The sequence below is a fragment of the Halichoerus grypus genome, chromosome 6, assembly GCF_964656455.1.
Source record: "Halichoerus grypus chromosome 6, mHalGry1.hap1.1, whole genome shotgun sequence".
Classification (NCBI taxonomy): Eukaryota; Metazoa; Chordata; class Mammalia; order Carnivora; family Phocidae; genus Halichoerus; species Halichoerus grypus.
The window spans coordinates 83,040,599-83,062,128 of NC_135717.1; the positions used below are offsets into that span (position 1 = coordinate 83,040,599).

General features: G+C 42.9%; 1 protein-coding gene across 2 annotated transcripts in view; it reads left to right on the forward strand.

Annotated features, from left to right (window-relative positions):
* CD4 (CD4 molecule) overlaps window positions 1–21,530 on the forward strand; it is a 40,117-nt gene that overhangs the window by 16,607 nt on the left and 1,980 nt on the right. Inside the window, exons 4-8 of one of the 2 annotated variants that reach the window (XM_078075541.1) lie at window positions 17,553–17,711; window positions 18,123–18,380; window positions 19,035–19,367; window positions 20,368–20,568; window positions 21,139–21,263. In XM_078075541.1, coding sequence (XP_077931667.1) covers window positions 17,553–17,711; window positions 18,123–18,380; window positions 19,035–19,367; window positions 20,368–20,568; window positions 21,139–21,263 — 1,076 coding nt within the window. The remainder of the gene's footprint in view (window positions 1–17,552; window positions 17,712–18,122; window positions 18,381–19,034; window positions 19,368–20,367; window positions 20,569–21,138; window positions 21,264–21,530) is intronic. The other variant, XM_078075542.1, reaches the window with a different exon arrangement.

Consider the following 21,530-nt stretch of genomic DNA (forward strand, 5'->3'; position numbering starts at 1 on the left):
TGGAAAGACAATTCAGGCGGAGGATTACTGGAATGAGTAGTCAAAGAAGGATAGAGGGGAGCAGTGGAGTTACGTCAGTCTTATAGTGTTTTGTTTTAGGTACCGCTGTGTCTTTAATTTTTCACTTGCTTTTTTGCAATGCATCTTTTAATGAAGGTATTTTGGAATTTTGAAACCTTTTTTTTTCCATCATGATAAGTGTACTCTTTAATCCCCATCCCCTATTTCCCCTGTCCCCCCAACCCTTCCCTTCTGGTAACCATCAGTTTGTTCTCTATAGTTAAGAGCCTACTTCTTGGTTTCTCTCTCTCTCTCTCTTTTTTTCTTTGCTTGTTTGTTTTGTTTGTTAAATTCCACATATGAGTGAGATCATATGGTGTTTGCCTTTCTCTAACTGACTTATTTTGCTTAGCATAATACTCTTTAGCTCCATCCATGTTGTTACAAATGGCAAGATTTCATTCTTTTTTTTGTGGCTCAATAGTATTCCATTATATGTATACCACCTCTTCTTTATCCATTCATCTATTGATGGACACTTGGGCTGCTTCCGTATCTTGGCTACTCTAAATAATGCTGCAATAAACATAGGGGTGAATGTATTCCTTTGAGTTAATGTTCTTGTATTTTTTTTTAAGTTGTATTTATTTTTTTAGTAATCTCTACACCCAACATGGGGCTCAAACTCATGACCCTGAGATCAAGAGTCACATGCTCTTCTAACTGAGCCAGCCAGGCACCCCTTGTTCTTGTATTTTTTGGGTAAATACCTAGGAGAGCAATTCCTGGGCCATAGGGTAGTTCTATTTTTAATTTTTTGAGAAACCTCCATACTGTTTTCCCCAGTGTCTGCACCAGTTGCATTCCCACTAACAGTGCAAGAGGGTTCCTTTTCCTCCACATCCTCACCAACACTGGTTGTTTCTTGTGTTTTTGATGTTTGACTTAGCCATTCTGGGGAGGGGGGGAGTGATAACACGTAGTTTTGATTTGCATTGATTTACATTTCCCTGATGATGAGTGATGTCGAGCATCTTTTCATGTGTCTGTTGGCCAACTGTATGTCTTCTTTGGAGAAATGTCTGTTCATGTCTTTTGCCCATTTTTTAATTGGAGTATTTGGTTTTTGGGTGTTGAGTTGTATCAGTCCTTTATATATTTTGGATACTAATCCTATATCAGAATATGTCCTTTGTAAATACCTTCTCCCATTCTGCAGGTTGCCTTTTAGTTTTGTTAATTGTTTCTTTGCTGTGCAGAAGCTTTTTATTTTGATGTAGTCTCAATAGTTTATTTTTGCTTTTATTTCCCTTGCCTCAAGAGACGTCTTGTTGCTATGGCCAATGTCAGAGAGATTACTGACTGTGCTTTCTTCAAGGATTTTTATGGTTTCATGGTGGGTGGGAGATGGACTAAATGGGTGATGGGTATTATGATGAGCACCGGGTGTTATACATAAGTGATGAATCACTAAATTCTACTCTTGAAATCAATATTATACTATACGTTAACTAACTAGAATTTAAATTAAAATTTGGGGAGGGGAAAGGGTTTTTATGGTTTCAAGTCTCACATTTAGGTCTTTTTTTTTTTTAAGATTTTATTTATTTATTTGTCAGAGAGAGAGCATAAGCAGGGGGAGCTGCAGGCAGAGGGAGAAGCAGGCTCCCCATTGAGCAAGGAGCCTGATGTGGGGACTCAACCCTGGGATCATGACCTGAGCCAAAGGCAGGTGCTCAACTGACTGAGCCACCTAATTGATGATATAATTGCAGTTTATTTCTGGGTTTTCTGTTCTATTCCATTGATCTATGTGTCTATTTTTATGTCAGTATCATTCTGTTATAATTACTACCACTTTGTAGTATAACTTGAAATCTGGATTGTGATACCTCCAGTTTTGTTTTTCTCTTTCAGGATTCCTTTGGCGATTTGAGGTCTTTTGTGGTTTCACACAAATTTTAGGATTGTTTGTTCTAGCTCCATAAAAATTGCTGTTGGTATTTTGATAGGGATTGCCTTAAATCTGTAGATTGCTTTGGGTGGTATAGACATTTTATTTTATTTAAATTTTTTTTTGTTGTAATTTTATTTAATTTTTAAGTAATCTCTATACCCAACATGGGGCTCGAACTCATGACCCCAAGATCAAGAGTTGCATGCTCTCCCGACAGAGCCAGCCAGGTGCCCTAGTATAGACATTTTAATAATATTTGTTCTTCCAATCCATGAGCATGGAATGTCTTTCCATTTCTTTGCATCATCTTGAATTTTATTTCATCAGTGTTTTATAGCTTTCAGACTACAGGTCTTTCACCTCTTTGGTTAAGTTTATTCCTAGATATTTTATTGGTTTTGGTGCAATTGTAAATGGGATTGTTTTCTTAACTTCATTTTCTGTTGCTTTAGTAGTGTATAGGAATGCAATAGATTTCTGTACATTGATTTTGTATCCTACAGTTTTACTGAATTCATTTATCAGTTCTAGTGTTTTTTTTGGTGGAGTCTTTAGGGTTTTCTATAGATAGTATCATGTCATCTGTGTATAGTTTTACTTCTTCCTTACCAATTTGGATGCCTTTTATTTCTTTTTGTTGTCTAATTGCTGTGGCTTGGACTTTCAATACTATGTTGAATAAAGGGGGTGAGAGTGAACATCCTATGGTCCAGAAGCCATAAATATCTGTGAAAATGACCAAACCTTATTAAAAACAACCTAAGATTAGACAAATGAGCATGTGTGCTAGAAGGTGACATGCTTAACTTTTTAGAATTTAAGGATCCCATCTTTATCGTTATTCATTTGTCTTTTAAGCTGAGCCTTTGTCTCTTGAGCCTAAAGGGGATGTGATGCTGGGTTGAGAATTGGGTGATCTTTTACAGTGTATCTCAATCTTGAAATTGGTGGGTGACCTAATGTCAATCTAAACCATACCATGACCAACTTATACTGACACGGGAGTCTAGGTTAGGTGGCAACTGCTCTGACAACTTTTAAATGCTCAACCTGTGCCCAACAATTTTGCAGCTACTTCTGAGTAGCAATAGCCTTTATCTACACAAAACAAACCAAACATCTGCATCTTAATATACCAGCAGTAACTGAGAGATATTATTACTGTGGCCTGGCCAAGTACACATTGCTGTGTACCACCAGCAATTCCCAAACGTGAAACTGGGGTTTGGAGAAAGGATTGTACTGGCAAACCCCCCAAAATGAGGACTGTGGGCTGATTCCAAATAGCAGTTCCTATAGTGGAATCTAGGGAAATTCCAAGTAAATGTGGAATTGCAGACTAAATTGCTAGCAGTTCCCAGTTTGGAATCTGGGGATGGAACCAAGGACTGGGTTTTCCAATCAAATGGTGAACTGTGGTCCAAATTACCACCAGTTTCCAACATGGAACTAGTGGTTCCAGACAAATGAGGAACTGACTGGAAAGCTAATTAGATCAGGAGCTTGATGCAAAGAGTGCGGAACTCAGAACCAAGAGGGACTTACCCATGGCCCTTGGAAATGGTGAAAAATACAGAGAACTCAAAAGCGTTCACAAGTACCAAGCCTGTGTTTCTCATTGTCCCTGAATGCTGTCAGAAGTTTCCTTCAATCCCACCACTGCTGCCAAATCTGTGAAAAAACAAAATTCAACTCAGTAAATTTGAAGATCTAATTGGCTTTATTCAGTGATTCATGAATTGGGCAGCATCCTATCCAGCAAATAGAAAGGGATTCCAAGGAGCTGTAGAAAATGAAAGGTTTTAAAGGCAAAGAGGGGGTAGGAAAGTTTATTAGCAAAGAGTGCTCATTTCAGGCAAGGTCACCTTCCTAAGGGGGACAAAAAGGGTATATCAAGCAGACTTCCTCACTAGTGATGACCAGGTAATTCCAGACTGTCTGGTTAAAGATTACATTCCTAGGAGAGTCTTGGTTTGCAGATGTGGGGATTAGCATAAGTGACTCTATTTTGGGCCTATTGTCTCATTTTTAATAAATGATAATAAATCTTCCTGTACTGTTGATCCCGTTTCTCAGTTACCTTCCCCAGAGGCAACTTTTAACCAGTTTTTGTGTTTCCTTCAAGAGATGATCTCTGCATATATGTATACAGTCCCCTCTTTTCTTACATAAAATAATAAATTCATCATGTATATGTATGTACATATGTATATGTATATATTGAGCGCTTACAAGTGCCAGGTAATGTTCTACATTAGGCGCTGGAGATATAATACAGTGGAAAACAAAAGAGACATTCAGATAGTGGTTCTAACCTTGCTTTCTTTCTTTTAAATTAGACAGATATTGGGGCGCCTGGGTGGCTCAGTTGGTTAAGCGACTGCCTTCGGCTCAGGTCATGATCCTGGAGTCTCGGGATCGAGTCCCGCATCAGACTCCCTGCTCAGCAGGGAGTCTGCTTCTCCCTCTGATCCTCCCCCCTCTCATGTTCTCTCTCTCTGTCTCATTCTCTCTCTCAAATAAATAAATAAAATCTTTAAAAAAATAAATAAATAAATTAGACAGATATTCATATGTGTGTGTTTATATATCTATATCTGTCTATATTTCTACCTCATTTCTTTTCAGTGACTACATAGTTCTTTTTCATAATTATACCATGTTTTATTTGACTAACCCATATTGTCGCACACTTAGGCTGTTTTCAATTTATTGCTACCACAAACGGTGAATCAAACTGTGTATCTCTGGACATATATGCAAATATCTTTGTAAGATAAATTCCTAGAAGTGAAATTGGTGGGCCAGTTCAGCTTCATCTTTAGATATCTTTCTGTTATACAAATTTTTCTCCAATGGCATCTGCTATAAGATTTGACTATATATTAAGTTGCACCTTCCAATACATTACTTCCTTTATGCAGATTTTATTGGTGTTACTGTTTTTTCTCCAGATTTAAAAAGTATTACATACTCATTACAGAATATTTGGCAAATGCAAAAATGAATAAGGAAGAAAATCAAGTGCATGCATACTTCCACCATTCAGAGCTATCCTCTGTTAACATTTTGATTTATTTCCTTCCAGGCTTTGTTTAGTGTGGAAAATATACTGTATATATTTTTACATAGATGATATCATGCTGTATTACCTTTTATCTTACTCCCTCATTACATTTTATCATGTTGAGACAATTAATTATTAGACTAATTTTTAAAAGTAATCTGCCAGGGGCGCCTGGGTGGCTCAGTCATTAAGCGTCTGCCTTCGGCTCAGGTCATGATCCCAGGGTCCTGGGATCGAGCCCCACATCGGGCTCCCTGCTCAGCAGGGAGTCTGCTTCTTCCTCTCCCACTCCCCCTGCTTGTGTTCCCTCTCTTGCTGTCTCTCTCTGTCAAATAAATAAATAAAATCTTAAAAAAATAACAAAATAAAAGTAATCTGCCAAAGTTTAACAAAAACAAAATTATAACTCTTTTATGTAGTAATAGCTACTCTGGAAAATTTACTTGACAGAAATAAAATTGTGAATATTTCATGATATCTGTGCAAGGATGTTGTAAGTATTGCTTATACTATACAAGAATAAAATTCAACCTCAATATCCGTTAGTGAAGAAAGAATTGAACTATGGTACAAGGATAAAAAATTTCTCAGGTAATAAAAAAAATGAGGGCTTTCAGGAAAACGGAGTAGACATACATATTAGTCAGCTTGGGCTGCCATAACAAAATACCATAAACTAGGTGGCTCAAACAATGGAAATTTATGTTTTCACAATACTGTAGGCGAGAAGTTCAAGATTAGGGTATCAACACCGTTGGGTTCTGGAGAGAACTCTCTTCTCTCCAGGGTAGTGTCTTCTTGCTGTGTCCTCACATGGTAGAGACAGAGAAGAAGCAAGCTCTCTGGTGTCTCTTTTTATAAGGGCACAAATTCCATCATGAGGACCTCGTGACCTCATCTAAATCTAAATCTAATTATCTTTCAAAGACCCCACTTCCAAATACCATCACATTGAGTGTTAGAGCTACAACATATGCATTTGGGGGTGGGACACACAATTCAATCCATAGTAACATACTTTTTGCTAAGCACATTAAGTACAACAGAAAACCCTGGACATTACATATAGAACTAACATAAGAAGACTCTGAAAGGTGCAGAGTGGTAGAGACCCCAGGGTCTGAGGAACAACATAGTGGTGAGTTTTCTTTTGCCTTGTGTATCCCAGTCTTGGAGCTAAAGAGGTCAGCAACTTGGAAATCTCAATGGACATAGACAAAAATAAGGCTCAACAAAAAGCCTGCTCTCTCTAGCCAAAGGACCAGGAAAGGAGCAACCTAGAAAGACAAAATACTTTTAGATAATAACTGCCCTACTCCTGTCAGATACCAGAAGAAAAACAGTGGCTCCTTCCCATGCCAGAAAAGGCTGAGTGGGGAGCCTAAACTTCCACCCTCCTGAGGTTGTAATGAGGTACCCCAATACCCCCACCGGCCCCAGTAGAAGCCTGGGCCATTGATTCCCATCAGCCAGTGGCAAGGGTTCTCAACCCCCTGTATTGTCTGTAAAGATCATATAAGAAGCCTGGATTTCTACCCCCACCCAGCATTCATGAGGCACCCCTCCTTGCTGGGTGGTTGTCAGAGGAGGTCTAGTGGAGAGTCAAGACTTTCATCATCACTCTGCAATAACAAAGCTGCCACCATAGGGTTTATGGAGACCATGTGAGGAGCTGGAACTTTTACCCCTGTCCAGTTATAAGGAGCATCCCCTTCTAGCAGCAATGGAGAATGAGAGGGGAACCTAGATTTCTATCCCTACCTGGCAGTAGTAAGATGGTGCCACTCTCTTCCCTTGTCAGAGTGATGTCAAAGAAAGCCAGTTAAAATAGAAGGCTTAAATAAGATCCAAAATCTCATTACATAACATTCAAATGTCCAGGTTCCAATAAAAAAACATTCATGAAGGGCACCTGGCTGGCTCAGTCAGAGGAGCATGTGACTCTTGATCTCAGGACCATGGATTCAAGTCCTGCATTGGGTGTAGAGATTACTAAAAAAATAAACTTAAAAAAATAAAGCTATTTTTAAAAAATCATTCATGATACCCAAAACCAGGAAGATCTCAAGCTGGATGAAAAAAAGAATCAGTGCATGCCCACACTGAGATGAAAGAGATGTTAGAATTATGTGACAGGAGCACCTGGGTGGCTCATTCGTTGAGCGTCTGCCTTCTGCTCAGGTCATGATCTCCAGGTCTTGGGATCAAGCCCCACATCAGGCTCCCTGCTCAGCGGGGAGCCTGCTTCTCCCTCTCCCTCTGCCTGCTTGTGTTCCCTCTCTCGCTGTGTCTCTCTCTCTGTCAAATAAATAAATAAAATCTTAAAAAAAAAAAAAAAGAATTGTATGACAAAGATTTTAAAGAAGCCACAGTAAAAAATCCTTCAGCAAGCAATTACAAACATACTTGAAACAAATGAACAAAATGGAAAAAACTCAGCAAAAGAGTAAAAGATATAATTAAAAAAAAAACACATGGAAATTTTAGAACTGAAAAATATAATAACCAAAGTACAAAGATCAGTGGGTGGACTCAACAACAAAATGAAAAGGACAGAGGAAAGAACCAGTGAACTGCAAAATAGAATAATAGAAATTATGCAATCTGAACAACAGAGAGACAATCAACTGGAAAAAAATGAACAAAGCCTTGGGACCTGTGGGACTATAACAAAAGATCTAATATCTGTATCAAAGGAGTCCCAGAAGGAGAGGGGAAAAAATGGGGCTGAAAAAATACTTGAAAAAATAATGCCTGAAAATGTCCCAGATTTGGTAAGATATTAGTTTATAGATTCAAGAAGCTGAGCAAACCTTAAGCAGGATAAACCTAAGGAAATCCATATCAAGACCTATCATAATTAAATTTCTGAGAACTAAAGAACTAAAGGAAAAAATCTTCAAAACAACTAGAGAAAATTGACTATCTTACCCACAGGGTAACATTTTAAATGACAGCAGATTTCTCATCAGAAACCATGCAAGTCTGAAGAAAGTGACATGATATTATTCAAATACTAAAAGAAGAGAATAGTAAACCCAGAATTCTATACCCAGAGAAAATACCCTTGGGAATGAAGAAGTCAAGACACTTTCAGATGAAAGAAAACTAAGAATTTGTTGCCAGCAGACCTACCCCAAAAGAATGGCTCAAGGAAGTTCCTTAAACAGAAAGGAAATAATGAAGAAGGAATCTGAGAATATCAGGAAGAAAGAACAAAGTAAACAAATATATGGATAAATATATTAGGCTTTCCTTTTCCTCTTGAGTTTTCTAAATTATGTTTGACAGTTAAAGCAAAAATGAAAACATTATCTGTGTGTTTCTAAATGTACGTAGGGGAAATATTTAAGACAACTAATTATAAATGGGGACATTAGGGGCACCTGGGTGGCTCAGTCAGTAGCATCTGCCTTTGGCTCAGGTCGTGGTTTCAGGGTCTTGGGATGGGACCCTGTGTCAGGCTCCCTGTTGGGTGGGGGGTCTGCTTCTCCCTCTCCCTCTGTCCCCCTACTTATGCTCTCTCTCTCTCTCTCTCAAATAAATAAATACATCTTTAAAATAAAATAAAATAAAATAATAAATGGGGAGGTTAAAAGAATGTAAAAGCAGGTAAGGTAAAATGATAACAAAAGTAGACTATGACAGGTTATATATACATATAATATAGTACCTACAGTAATCACTAAAAATGTACAAAGAGATACACTCAAAATTACCACAGGTAAAATAAAATGGATTCTAAAACACATTTAAAAATGTTTACATCCCAAAGTATAAAATAAATATCTATGAGTCCATACTGATATAATAACTGATTGAATAAATAAATGGGGAAAAGAGACAAATCTCCTATGTAGAAGAATTCCAAATAATTTATGTAGATAATCTCCTCTCAAGGAGGTGGAGCGTAACTCCTCACTCTTTAAGTGTGGGTTGTGCATAGTTATTAATTTCCAAAGAGTACAGTATGGAAAGGGGAGTAAGAATAACTTTACAGTGGAGAAAGCTGAAGAATACTAACTTAGCCAGGTGATCAAAATCAACAACACTCATAAGTCATGTGGATAGTATGTACCCTTGATACGTAATGAAAATGGCACTTTATCTCTGTGATCTTCCCCCCTCAGACCCATAAACCCAGTCTAATCGAGAGAAAAACATTAGACTAATCCCCCCCAGTAGAGAGACATTCTACAAAATAACTGACCAGTATTCCTCAAAAATGTCAAAGTCATCAAAAATAAGGAAAGTCTGATAAACTGTCACAGCCAAGGAGACCCAAAGGAGACATGACAACTGAATGTAATATGGTCTCCTAGATGGGATCTTGGGGTGAAAAAGGGACATTAGATAAAAACTAAGGAAATCTGAGTAAAGTATGGACTAGTTAATAACAATGTGTTAATATTGATTTATTACTTATAACAAATGTTCAATACTAATATAAGATGTTAATAAGAGGAGAAATTTGGTATAGAGTATATGGAAACTCTACCATTTTCATAATATTTCTGTAAATCTAAAACTATTCTAAAAAAAATGTGTTACAAAAAGATGTTTAAGGGGCACCTGGCTGGCTCAGTCAGAAGAGCATGTGATTCTTGATCTCAGGGTCGTCAGTTCAAGCCCCACATTGGGTATAGAGATTACTTAAATAAAAATAAAATTTAGGGCACCTAGGCGGCTCAGTCGTTAAGCGTCTGCCTTCAGTTCAGGTCATGATCCCAGGGTCCTGGGATCGAGTCCCATGTTGGGCTCCCTGTTTGGCGGGAAGCCTGCTTCTCCCTCTCCCACTCCCCCTGCTTGTGTTCCCTCTCTCACTGTGTCTCTCTCTGTCAAATAAATAAATAGAATCTTAAAAAAAAAAAGTAAGAAAATACATGCAAACTACCTATCCAACAAAGGACTAGTACCTAGAATATGTAAACAACTCTCAAAACTCCATACCAACCCCCCCAAAAAAACAAAACCCCAATCCAATTAGAAAACGGGCAAAAGATATGAACAGATATTTTACCACAGAGGATATAGAGATGGCAAAAAGCCCATGAAAAGATGTTCAACATCATTAGTCATTAGGGAAATGCAAATCAGCACCACAATGAGATATCATTACACACCTATCAGAATGGCCAAAATAAAAAAAATAGTAACAATACTAAATGCTGGTGAAGATGAAGAGAAACTGGTTTACTCTGGCATTGTTGGTGGGAGTATATAATGGTACAGCCATTCCGGAAAAAAAGTTTGGCAGTTTCTTAAAAACTAAACATGCAACAACCCAGCAAATGCACTCCTAGGCATTTATCCCAGAGAAATGAAATGAAGATTTATGTTGACCCAGAAATTTGTATACAATTGTTTATAGCAGATTTACTCATAAAAGCCAACAAGTAGAAACAACCCAAATGTCCTTCAGTGGATGACTGGCTATATCTATACAATGGAATACTTTTCAGCAGTAAAAAGAATGAACTATATACAGCAACCTGAAAAAAAAAGTCAATCCCCAAAGGTAACATACTGTATAATTTTATTTATATAACATTCTTGAAATGACAGATTATAGAAATGGAGAACAGATTAGTGATTACCAGAGGTTAAGGGAGGGAGGGGTCTGGGAGGGAAGGGTCTGGAAGGAAGGAGATACGGCTAGAAAAGGGTAACATCCTTGTGGTGTTGGAAATGTTCTGTATCTTGACTGTGTCAATGCCAATATCCCAGTTGTGATATTCTACAGTTTTGCAAGCTGTTACCATTGGGGTGATGTAGGTAAAGGGTACTCAAGATTTCCCTATTATTTCTTATAGTTATATTGAAATTAAAATTTTGATTTAAAAAATCAAGAGAATAAAAAGATTAGCTCTCATAATTTCAAAATAAAACCAAAAAAATGAAAAGGCTCCATGTGTATATGCTTAGAACGATGTCTAGCATATTTTAAGTGGAAAGAGTAAGTGTATGTTAATATAATCCCATTTTTTTAAAGATTATTTGTTTTTTTTTTAAGATTTTACTTTATTTATTTGAGAGCGAGAGAGAGAGAGCACAAGAGGGGGTAGGGTCAGAGGGAGAAGCAGACTCCCCAGTGAGCAGGGAGCCCAATGCAGGACTCCATCCCGGGACTCCAGGATCATGACCTGAGCCGAAGGCAGTTGCCCAACCAACTGAGCCACCCAGGTGCCCAAAGATTATTTATTTATTTGACAGAGAGAGACACAGCGAGAGAGGGAACACAAGCAGGGGGAGTGGGAGAGGGAGAAGCAGACTTCCCGCCGAGCAGGGAGCTGATGTGGGGCTCGATCCCAGGACCCTGGGATCACGACCTGAGCCGAAGGCAGACGCTTAACGACTGAGCCACCCAGGCACCCCTATAATCCCATTTTAAAGATTTATTTATTTATTTGAGAGAGAGAGAAAGTGGGGGGAGGGGGCAGAGGGAGAGAATCTTCAAGCAGACTCCCTGTTGAGCGTGGAGCCCAATGTGGGGCTCAGTCCCATGACCCATGTGATCATGACCTGAGCTGAAACCAAGAATCAGATGCTTAACCAACTGAGCCACCCGGGCACCCCAGAATAATCTCATTCTAATTTAAAAATTCAATGTGTGTGAATATATGTTTGCATGAGCAAAGAAAAAAGTATGGAGGAATCCACACCAAACTATTTATAGTAATATTAGAAGGGTAGGCAAAGGAAAAGGGAAGCGCTGAGTCTGTATAAATTTTGTAATTCAAAACTAAAAAGTAAAGACTACTCTAATGCAACTTTTAAAATGTGTTATTATGAATATTTTTCATTTCATTAAAAATTGTTTTAATATAATTGCCCCCAAAATAATAAGATACCTAGGAATAAACCTAACCAAAGTGGTGAAAGACCCGTACTCTGAAAAACATAAAACACTGATAAAGAAATTGCAGATGACACAAAGAAATGGAAGAACATTCCATACTCACGGATGGGAAGAACAAATATTGTTAAAATGTCTATACTACCCAAAGCAATCTGCAGATCTAAGGCAATCCTTATCCAAATACCAACAGCAGGGGTGCCTGGGTGGCTCAGCCGTTTAGCGTCTGCCTTCGGCTCAGGGCATGATCCCAGGGTCTGGGATTGAGCCCCACATCGGGCTCCCTGTTCAGCGGGAAGCCTGCTTCTTCTTCTCCCACTCCCCCTGCTTGTGTTCCCTCTCTCGCTGTCTCTCTCTCTCTGTCAAAAAAGAAATAAAAATCTTAAAAAAAAAAAATACCAACAGCAGTTTTCACAGAACTAGAACAAACAATCCTAAAATTTGTATGGGACCATGAAAGACCTTGAATAGCCAAAGCAACCTTGAAAAAGAAAACCAAAGCCAGAGGCATCACAATTCCAGACTTCAAGTTATATTACAAAGCATTAGTAATCAAAACAGTATGGTACTGGCATAAAAATAGACACATAGATCAATAGAACAGAATAGAAAACCCGGAAATAAACTCACATATGGTCTACTGATCTTTGATAAAGAAGGCAAGAATATCCAATGGGAAAAAGACAGTCTCTTCAAAAAACGGTGCTGGTAAACTGGACAGCAACATGCAGAAGAATGACACTGGACCTCTTTCTTACACCATACACAAAAGTAAACTCAAAATGGCTTGAAGACTTAAATGTGAGACCTGAAACCATAAAAACCCTAGAAGAGAGCACAGGCAGTAACTTCTTTGACATCAGCTGTAGCAAATTCTTTCAAAAATGTCTCCGGGGGCAAGAGAAATAAAAACAAAATTAAACCATTGGGACTACAACAAAATAAAAAGTTTCTGCACAGTGAAGGAAACAATCAACAAAACTAAAAGGCAGCCTATGGAATGGGAGAAGATTTTTGCAAATGACATATCCGATTAAGGGTTAGTATCCAAAATATATAAAGAACTGATACAACTCAACACCCAAAACACAGATAATTCTTTCTAAAAATGGACAAAAGACACGAACAGACATTTCTCTGAAGAAGACATACAGATATGCCAACAGGCATATGAAAAGATGCTCAACATCACTCATCATCAGGGAAATGCAAATCAGTGCAAATCAAAACTATAGTGTGTCATCACCTCATACCTGTCAGAATGGCTAAGTCAAACATCAAAAACACAAGAAACAACCAGTGTTGGTGAGGATGTGGAGGAAAAGGAACCCTCTTGCACTGTTAGTGGGAATGCAACTGGTGCAGACACTGGGGAAAACAGTATGGAGGTTTCTCAAAAAATTAAAAATAGAACTACCCTATGGCCCAGGAATTGCTCTCCTAGGTATTTACCCACACCCCTATGTATACAGCAGCATTATTTACAGTAGCCAAGATATGGAAGCAGCCCAAGTGTCCACCCATAGATGAATGAATAAAGAGGATGTGGTGTATACACACACACACACACACACACACACACACACACACACACACACACACACACAGAGGAATATTATTCAGCCATAAAAAATAATGAAATCTGGCCATTTGCAACAACATGTATGGAGCTAGAGAGCATAATGTTAAGCAAAATAAATCAGTTAGAGAAAGACAAATACCACATGAATTCACTCATAGGTGGAATTTAGGGAGCAAAACAAACCAGCAAAGGGGAAAAAATACGAGAGACAAATCAAGAAACAGACTCTTAATTATAGAGAACAAACTGATGGTTACCAGAGGGGTGGTGGGTAGGGGGGATGGGTTAAATAGGAAGAAAGAAAAAAAAATTATTTGGGTTATTTTGGTGCCAAGCTAATATTCCATCAAATTAATGTACTCTAATATACAGACATTATCTTTTTGTCTAATGTTGTACCCTATTAACAACACTATTATTTTTTTTTTAAAAGATTTTATTTATTTATTTGAGAGCGAGAGTGAGAGAGAGAGAATGAGAGAGAGAACACGAGAGGGGGTAGGGTCAGAGGGAGAAGCAGACTCCCTGCTGAGCAGGGAGCCCGATGTAGGACTCGATCCCGGGACTCCAGGATCATGACCTGAGCCGAAGGCAGTCGCTTAACCAACTGAGCCACCCAGGCGCCCAACAACACTATTATTTTTGTATCTACATTTTGGTTTGCATTTTTAAATTATTGTATTAAGGATAACATTCTAGAAATGAAATTAAGGACATAAACTTTTAATAATAGATAGTATATGCTGCAAGACTGCTTCCAGAAAGGTCCCATCCATTTACACTAAGTCTAGCTGACCGTGCCTTTTCCACTAGTACCCTTGCCAGCACTGAATAGTATTATTTAACACTTCTCTTTCTTTCTTTGTTTTTCTTTTTTTGCTAATTTGATAGTTGAAAAATATATCATTGTTTTAATTTGCATTTTTTTGATAGCCTGTGAGGTTGAAACAATGTGCTCCTTTCTAAAAATTCTCGTCTTTTGTGTCAGTGCTTTTGTTCTGTTTTAGGATTTGATTTTCCTCCAGAACAGCTTGCCTTCTCAACTTCCTGATCTCTGATGAGGGCAGTTTCTCTCTCGTGACTCCCCCAGTTTCTGAACCAGACAGTCAGGATTTTTTTTTTTTCTCTACTTCAATCCCTGGTTTCCCATCAGTCACCCATGATGACCATTCCTCTCTTTGAAAATGTTTTTCTGTTTCATCTTATTAAAATGAAAGTGACAGGCCCAAAATGGTGTCACTTAGGGTAAGGCCCCAAGTCAGTAAACCAAGACTTAATACCTAAACTAACTGCAGTTTCAACCCCCAGAAATGTGACCTTTAACTAGTCAACATGGGAATTTCCTGGTCAGCACTAGGAAATTTACTGATGGACCCCTTCTCGTTCCCTTAGGAGAGTGATCATGCTTAAAACAATGGAGTCTTTGCTAATAATTTCCTTTTCTCCACTTCCTCTCTACCTTTAATAACCTTTCCTTTTCTGGGGTACCTGAGTGGCTCAGTCAGTTAAGCTTTAGCATCTGACTTCAGCTCAGGTCATGATCTCAGGGTCCTGGGATCCAGCCATGTTGAGCTCTGCACTCAGCAGGGAGTCTGCTTGTCCCTCTGCCCCTCCCCCCTCCATGCTCTCCCTCTCTTTCTCTCTCAAATAAATAAATAAATAAATACCTTAAAACAAACAAACACTTTCCTTCTCTGTAGCCCCTCAGAGCTCCCCTTTACTTGCTAGATAGGATGCTGCTCAATTCATGAATCCATTAATAAGGCCAATTAGATCCCTACAATTCACTCAGTTGAATTTTTGTTATTTAACAATCTTCTTTGTTCCTGTGAGAATGGCACGGTCATTAGCCACGACCACAGAACTCCCCCACCTGGATTACAGAGGAAGCTTCTGGGCAATTCTCTCTGTTCCTGGTCCCTCCTACTTTGATTTCTCTTCCACCGGCTTCGGTACTGACTTCCAAAGCAATGCCTTGTACATGTCACCCCTAGTCCATTGGACCCGGCCCAGAAGCCTCTGCTGGACATTCACCACCTGGCCATCACTTCCCACAGCTTCCCAGCTGGAAACCTAGACACCCTTGTGGTTTTCTCATTGCTTTGAGGTGGTTGCTTATACTGCTTTCCTGGAGACTTTCCACTTCCTGGATGTGCTCATTCCTCCCCCTTCATTCTGGCCCGCTGCCTATTCTTCTTTTAAGGCTTGGTGCAACACGGGTCTTCTCCACGATTTATCCCAGACTCACCCCTACTCTTAGACCTTTTGTACCACCTTGCGATCTCTTCTACAAAGTATGTGACAGCCTGCCCAAGTGACAGGAGGAAAAGGAAAGCAAGGAGGAAGAGTTATTTTAGGGAAAGGGTGACCCACTTCATTTTCAACCAAGTGAGTTTTGGGGGATGGCAGGATTTTCAGATAAAGTTATGCCTTGGGCCATTGGAAATGTGGGCCCAGAACTGAGAGAGGTTGAGTCCGGGAATATCAATTTGGGAGTCATTCACAGCGCTGACAGGCGTTGCCCTGGGATTTAGAATGTCTGTGGAAATGGGGAAGAGGACGTGAGACAGAGTCTGAGTAACACTTAAATGCAGTCTTCAGAACAAGAGCCCAAGATGAAGAAAAGGAAATGGTGCTCACGAAGGCAGAGAGGACCAAAAAGGTAGAAAGGGGGGTAGAACCCAAGGGAGCTACTAGTCTAAGAAGCTTGGTAAGTTGTGAAAAGAATGCAACAGGATTTCCGAGCCACAGGGGAGCTACCCAAAGTGCAGAGCCAGGAAAAGAGCCAGAGGGCAGGGACTCCCAGAGTCAAGTACAGGGCCCCTGGGGCAGTGCTGAGGGAGAGCCCAGGGTTACAGCTCATCTGGAAAGGTCTCCCGCGGAGGATGAGCCTGGGCAGTGGGGGCAGCAGGAGGTGGGGGAGAATGGTCGGCCGGCATGACCCCCAGGCTCCCGCACCCAGGCGAAAACAGGGAGAGGGTCCGTGACTGCTCAGGGGGACGGAAGTGGAGCCCAAGGGATTGAGGGTGGGGTTTTGCTCTCAGCCACCTTCGCCTCATCCCTCCAAATACGTATTCTAAGTAAAAATCGTGCATTTGCTGTGTAAGATTAGCCTTTAAAACCCTCCCTCTACAGGAATTCTGGGGCTGCCGCCACACCCAGAAAGTGATTAGCTAAAGAGAAGAACTTTCTCCTGGTGATGGTTGTTAGGTATGAAGGGAGGAGACTGGAGGAGGCCACATGGCCCTGCCTGAGGAACTTTCCAGACACAGTACTGCATAGTATACCTAATAGGCCTGGATTTTAATCCTGACTCTGCCACTTACTGGAGTCAAATCCAAAAGGTAGGAAAGGGTATGTAGTGAGAAGCCCCCCTCCCACACCTGTCCCAGGGGCAACCAAAGTTACCATGTTCTTCTGTTTACTTCTAGAAATATGTGTTCCTATACACGGCATCTGCAGAGAGATAGATATAGATAGATAAATTTCTCCCTCCTTTGTAGACAAATGGTAGCCTGTCTAATATCTTGCTTTGTTCAGTTAATGATGTTTCTTAGCTATTCTTCCATTCAGTAGATAGCTTCCTTCTCGTACAGCATTCCACTGAAGGGGCGAACTATAATTTACTTGACCTGTTCTTTCTTGGTGGACAGGTATTTTTGTATGTGCATTTGTAATTGTGGTAGATATTGTAAATTACCTTCCAAAGAAATCGTACTGGTTTATGTTCCTGCCACCAATGCGTAAGTACGAGGCGGGCAACTACATAGTAGGCAAAACAGGCCAAACAGTACCTACTTCCTGGAATTGTTGTGAAGATCACTTGAGATGATGCGTGTCAAGGATTGGGCACTGTAGGAGTTGGTGCTCTTGAAATAAGGATATTATTTTATTTCAGATTAACAAGATATTGTCCTGGCCAATTACGTGAGTGTGATGGGACCGCCTCACCAGTCTGGGGTTTTCTGACTCGGGGCAGATTCTGCAGGAAGTTAGGGACTGAGATCAGAAGAGTTGTGGGCTTTGCCCTCCCCAGGGATGCCATGCCTTCAGGCTACCCCAACCTCCTCCATATGGTTTCTGCTCCCAGGTGTCTCCAAGCTGAAGCATCGCGTCGAATCGAAAAAAAACCTGTGGGACGAAGGATCCTTTCCTCTGATCATCAAGGATCTTGAAGTAGCAGACTCAGGGGTTTACTTCTGTGAGGTAGAAGGCAAGATGCAAGAGGTGGAGTTGCTGGTGTTCAACTGTGAGTAGATGAGGATCCCTCCAACCAACCTGCCTTCCTCCCTGACTCCCGTTCATGCACCAAAGCCCAGCCCTGAGCTTGTGGTCCCTCCACAGTCCCGAGACGGCTCAGATGGGCCCCCACGTCTCCTCAAACCCTCCTCAGGCCTCCGGTTGCTCAGTGGGAAGGGAAGAAACCTGGGGGGCGGGGGGCGGGGAGAGAAGGGCAGGAGCCTGAGGAAGGAGGGAGAGCAACAGAGGCAGAGAGGAGGGGAGGTGGCTGGAGGAGGAGAGAGGGTAACTCTGCCTCGGGCTGGGTTGTTGGGTTGCTGGGTCTTGGCGGGGGTAATGGAGAGACACTCTTGGTGTCCTGGCTTCTTCCTTGCCCTTGGGGATAGCATGTGTGTGACACGGGTGGCCTGCTCCTCCACAGTGACTGCCAAGTGGGACACCGGCAGTGGCGGCGGCCCCAACATCCGCCTGCTGCAAGGGCAGCAGCTGACCCTGACTGTGGAGGGCCCCTCTGGTAGTAACCCCTCCGTGCAATGGAAAGGTCCAGGGAATAAAAGCAAGGGCAGTGGCCAAAGCCTCTCACTGCCTGGGCTGGAGCCGCAGGAGAGCGGTACCTGGACATGCACCATCTCCCAGAACCAGAAGACAGTGGTGTTCAACATAAACATCTTGGTGCTGGGTAAGAGGGGTGCCTCCCCCCTGCAGTCTCCCCTCTGCCTCAGTGGCAGACAGACCCGCCCTCCGCTCTCACTGCTTGGCTCCTGGGTCCGCTGCAGGCCAACAGAGGGCGGCTGGGGCTGGTCCCCCGGAGCTGAAATCTGTCCCAAGGAAATCCCGGCTCTGACTTAACCACGAGACCTTGGGCCGGTTACCGAATCTCTCCTTGCCTTGGTTTCAGGGATGAGGCTCACCGTGACAGTACCTACCTTGTAGTGTTACCGCGAGAATGAATGTGTGTAATGCACGGCACATAGTAAGCCCGAGGCAGGCATTTGCTCTTATCTTACGAAGGCTGATAAATTATGCACCTAAGTAGTGCATGCCAAATGCCCTCTGTGCTCCAGGGATCCTGGGGAGGGAGAGGCCTCCTGGGCTGGGCTGTTCTCTGAGGGCTTCCAGGGGGAGGAGGCGCTGCCTTGGGAACGTGCTGGGGTGGAGAGACCAGAGAGGATTGGAGAGGGAATTTAAGGGCCTGAAGTGGCAACCTAAGGGTTTGGACTCACCTGGTCCCTCCCCTTCCATCTCCTTGCCGCCCCCAGCCCATGCCCACCCTACCCCATACACCCTCATCTTCCTTTCTCCTGACCCAGCTTCTCTCTCTTCCCGCCTCCAGCTTTCCAGAAGGTCTCTAACACAGTCTATACAAAAGAAGGGGAGCAGGTGGAGTTCTCCTTCCCACTTAACTTCGAAGATGAAAACCTGAGCGGGGAGCTGAGGTGGCGGGCAGAGGGGGCTCCCTCCTCCCTGCTCTGGATCTCCTTCACCTTGAAGAACAAGAAGCTATCTGTGAAAGAGGTCCACCACCCCAAACTCCAGATGAAGACTTTTCTCCCGCTCAGCTTTATCCTGCCCCAGGCTTTGTCTCGGTATGCTGGTTCTGGAACCCTGACCCTGAGTCTTGACAAGGGGACATTGCAGCAGGAAGTGAATCTCATGGTGATGAGAGGTGAGGAGGTAGGCCGAGAAGGGGAGGGCAGGGGCGGGAGGTAGAGGGGCGTGGTCCAGGGCTCTGAGGTGGGATTGGCCCCAAAAGGGATGCCTCGGCCCTGGCCCTAATTTCCTGATGGAGATGATCCAGGGCCTTCTGGTTTGGGGCTGGTTTTGACCTGAGACTGGAATCCACTTGTCCTTCTTTGACATCCATGAGCCAGCCTGGCGTGGGCTCTGCTGAGAATCCCCAAAGGGTGGGGGCGCCTGGGTGGCTCAGTCGTTAAGCGTCTGCCTTCAGCTCGGGTCATGATCCCAGGGTCCTGGGATCGAGCCCCACATCGGGCTCCCTGCTCTGCAGGAAGCCTGCTTCTCCCTCTCCCACTCCCCCTGCTTGTGTTCCCTCTCTCACTGTGTCTCTCTCTGTCAAATAAATAAAATCTTAAAAAAAAAAAAAAGAATCCCCAAAGGGTGTGAGCTGAGAACCAGGCTCTAATTCTGCCTCCACGCAACCCTCTATGGCCCTGACTAAGCCCCCTGCCTCTGTGGGCCTCTTTCTCCTAATGAGGATAACAAAATCTGCTCTTAGTATGATAGCGATAAAGGTAATATCAGGCTCCACACTGAGCTCTTCACTTCCTTATCTCCCCCATCATCATAACTCCACAAATAATAATGGCTAATACTTGATGCTTCTTCGAACGTGCCAGACCCATTCAAGAGCTTTACATGTGTCTGTGAATTTACTGTGTATTTAATTAATGTCTGGGGCTTGGGTTGTCAAGTAACTTGCAGGGACACACAGATAGTAAGCAGTGGGGCTAAGATTCAAGTCCAAGACCCTGGGCCTCAAAAGCTGTGTTTTCTTTATGTAACTGCTTGAAAATGTGCTCCGAGAGGCTCAAAGAGGATCATCTGTGTGAAGCATTTTGATTGTTCTACTGAAGCCCCTTAGAGCATGGAGGTGCCAGGAGCTAAGAGATCCAGGCTCCCAGCCTCACGTTCTTCTCCCCCTGCAGTGACTAAGTTTCATAACAATTTGACCTGCGAGGTGCTGGGACCCACCTCCCCTGAGCTGACTCTGAGCTTGAATCTGGAAGAGCGGGCTGCCAAGGTCTCAAAGCAGCAGAAGCTGGTATCGGTGGTGGACCCTGAGGGGGGAGCATGGCAGTGTCTACTGAGTGACAAGGACAAAGTCCTGCTGGCCTCCAAGGTCGAGGGTGAGTGAGCATCCAGGTTCCACGGCCTAACTCCAAGCCCCTCCCTCTTCAGCTGTGGGACCTTCCCCGGGTTGGAGGAGACCACCCAGAGTCCCAGCCTCCCAATTCCTCTGAGAGGGGTGGGTTATTCTCTGCTGCCTGGACATACATGGGGAATGAGGTGAGGCGAGGTGTGGTTCCTATCTGTAACCCCACAAGTTCCCACCTCTTTGAGGTCTACAGTCCAGGAATGGGGCCTATCTGACCAAGAGCCGCCTCTCTTGGCTCCTTTCGGAACCTGGACACACACACACTCACACATGCACACACGCATGCCCTGTGCACAGCCTGAAACTGCTGCTTCCAGTTCCCCGGAGCGCCCTGTAGTCTCTAAACCTTAAAGCCCCTGCCCCAGCCTTTCCCGTTCAGCCCTGGTGGCCTGTGAGAGCCCTGTGCACCCTGCCCTGCTCTCCCAGCCCAAGGCTGAACCCCAAGTGTAGCTGGCCAGCAAGGCCTTCCTGGGGCCCTCCAGAATGCCCGGCATCCTGACGGAGGGCAGTGAGCTAAAACATCTCTCTCTCTTGCTTGCAGTTTTGTCCCCAGTGTTCACCAAGGCCTGGCCAAAGCTCTTGGCCATTGTGCTGGGCGGGATCTTAGGCCTTCTGCTTTTCATTGGGCTCTGCATCTTCTGCTGTGTTAAGTGCTGGCACCGCAGGGTGAGTGAGCTGTCCCAGACCCCCCCTTTCACTCCCCACAGGGCATCCGAGCCCCTGGGGCCAGTAGAGCAACAAAGGTATCCTGTATATGTGAGCTGCTTCCGCTCAGGCTCTTTGCCCGCCCGCCCACCCCGTTCCCTCATGGCCGACTGGGCCCTGTCCCAGGCCCCATGCAGAGGGAGAGACTGGAAAGAGCAAAGAGTTAATTCTGGGACAGATGGCCTCAGCCACAGTGACTGCTTCTCCTCTCCCAGCTCTCCCCACTCC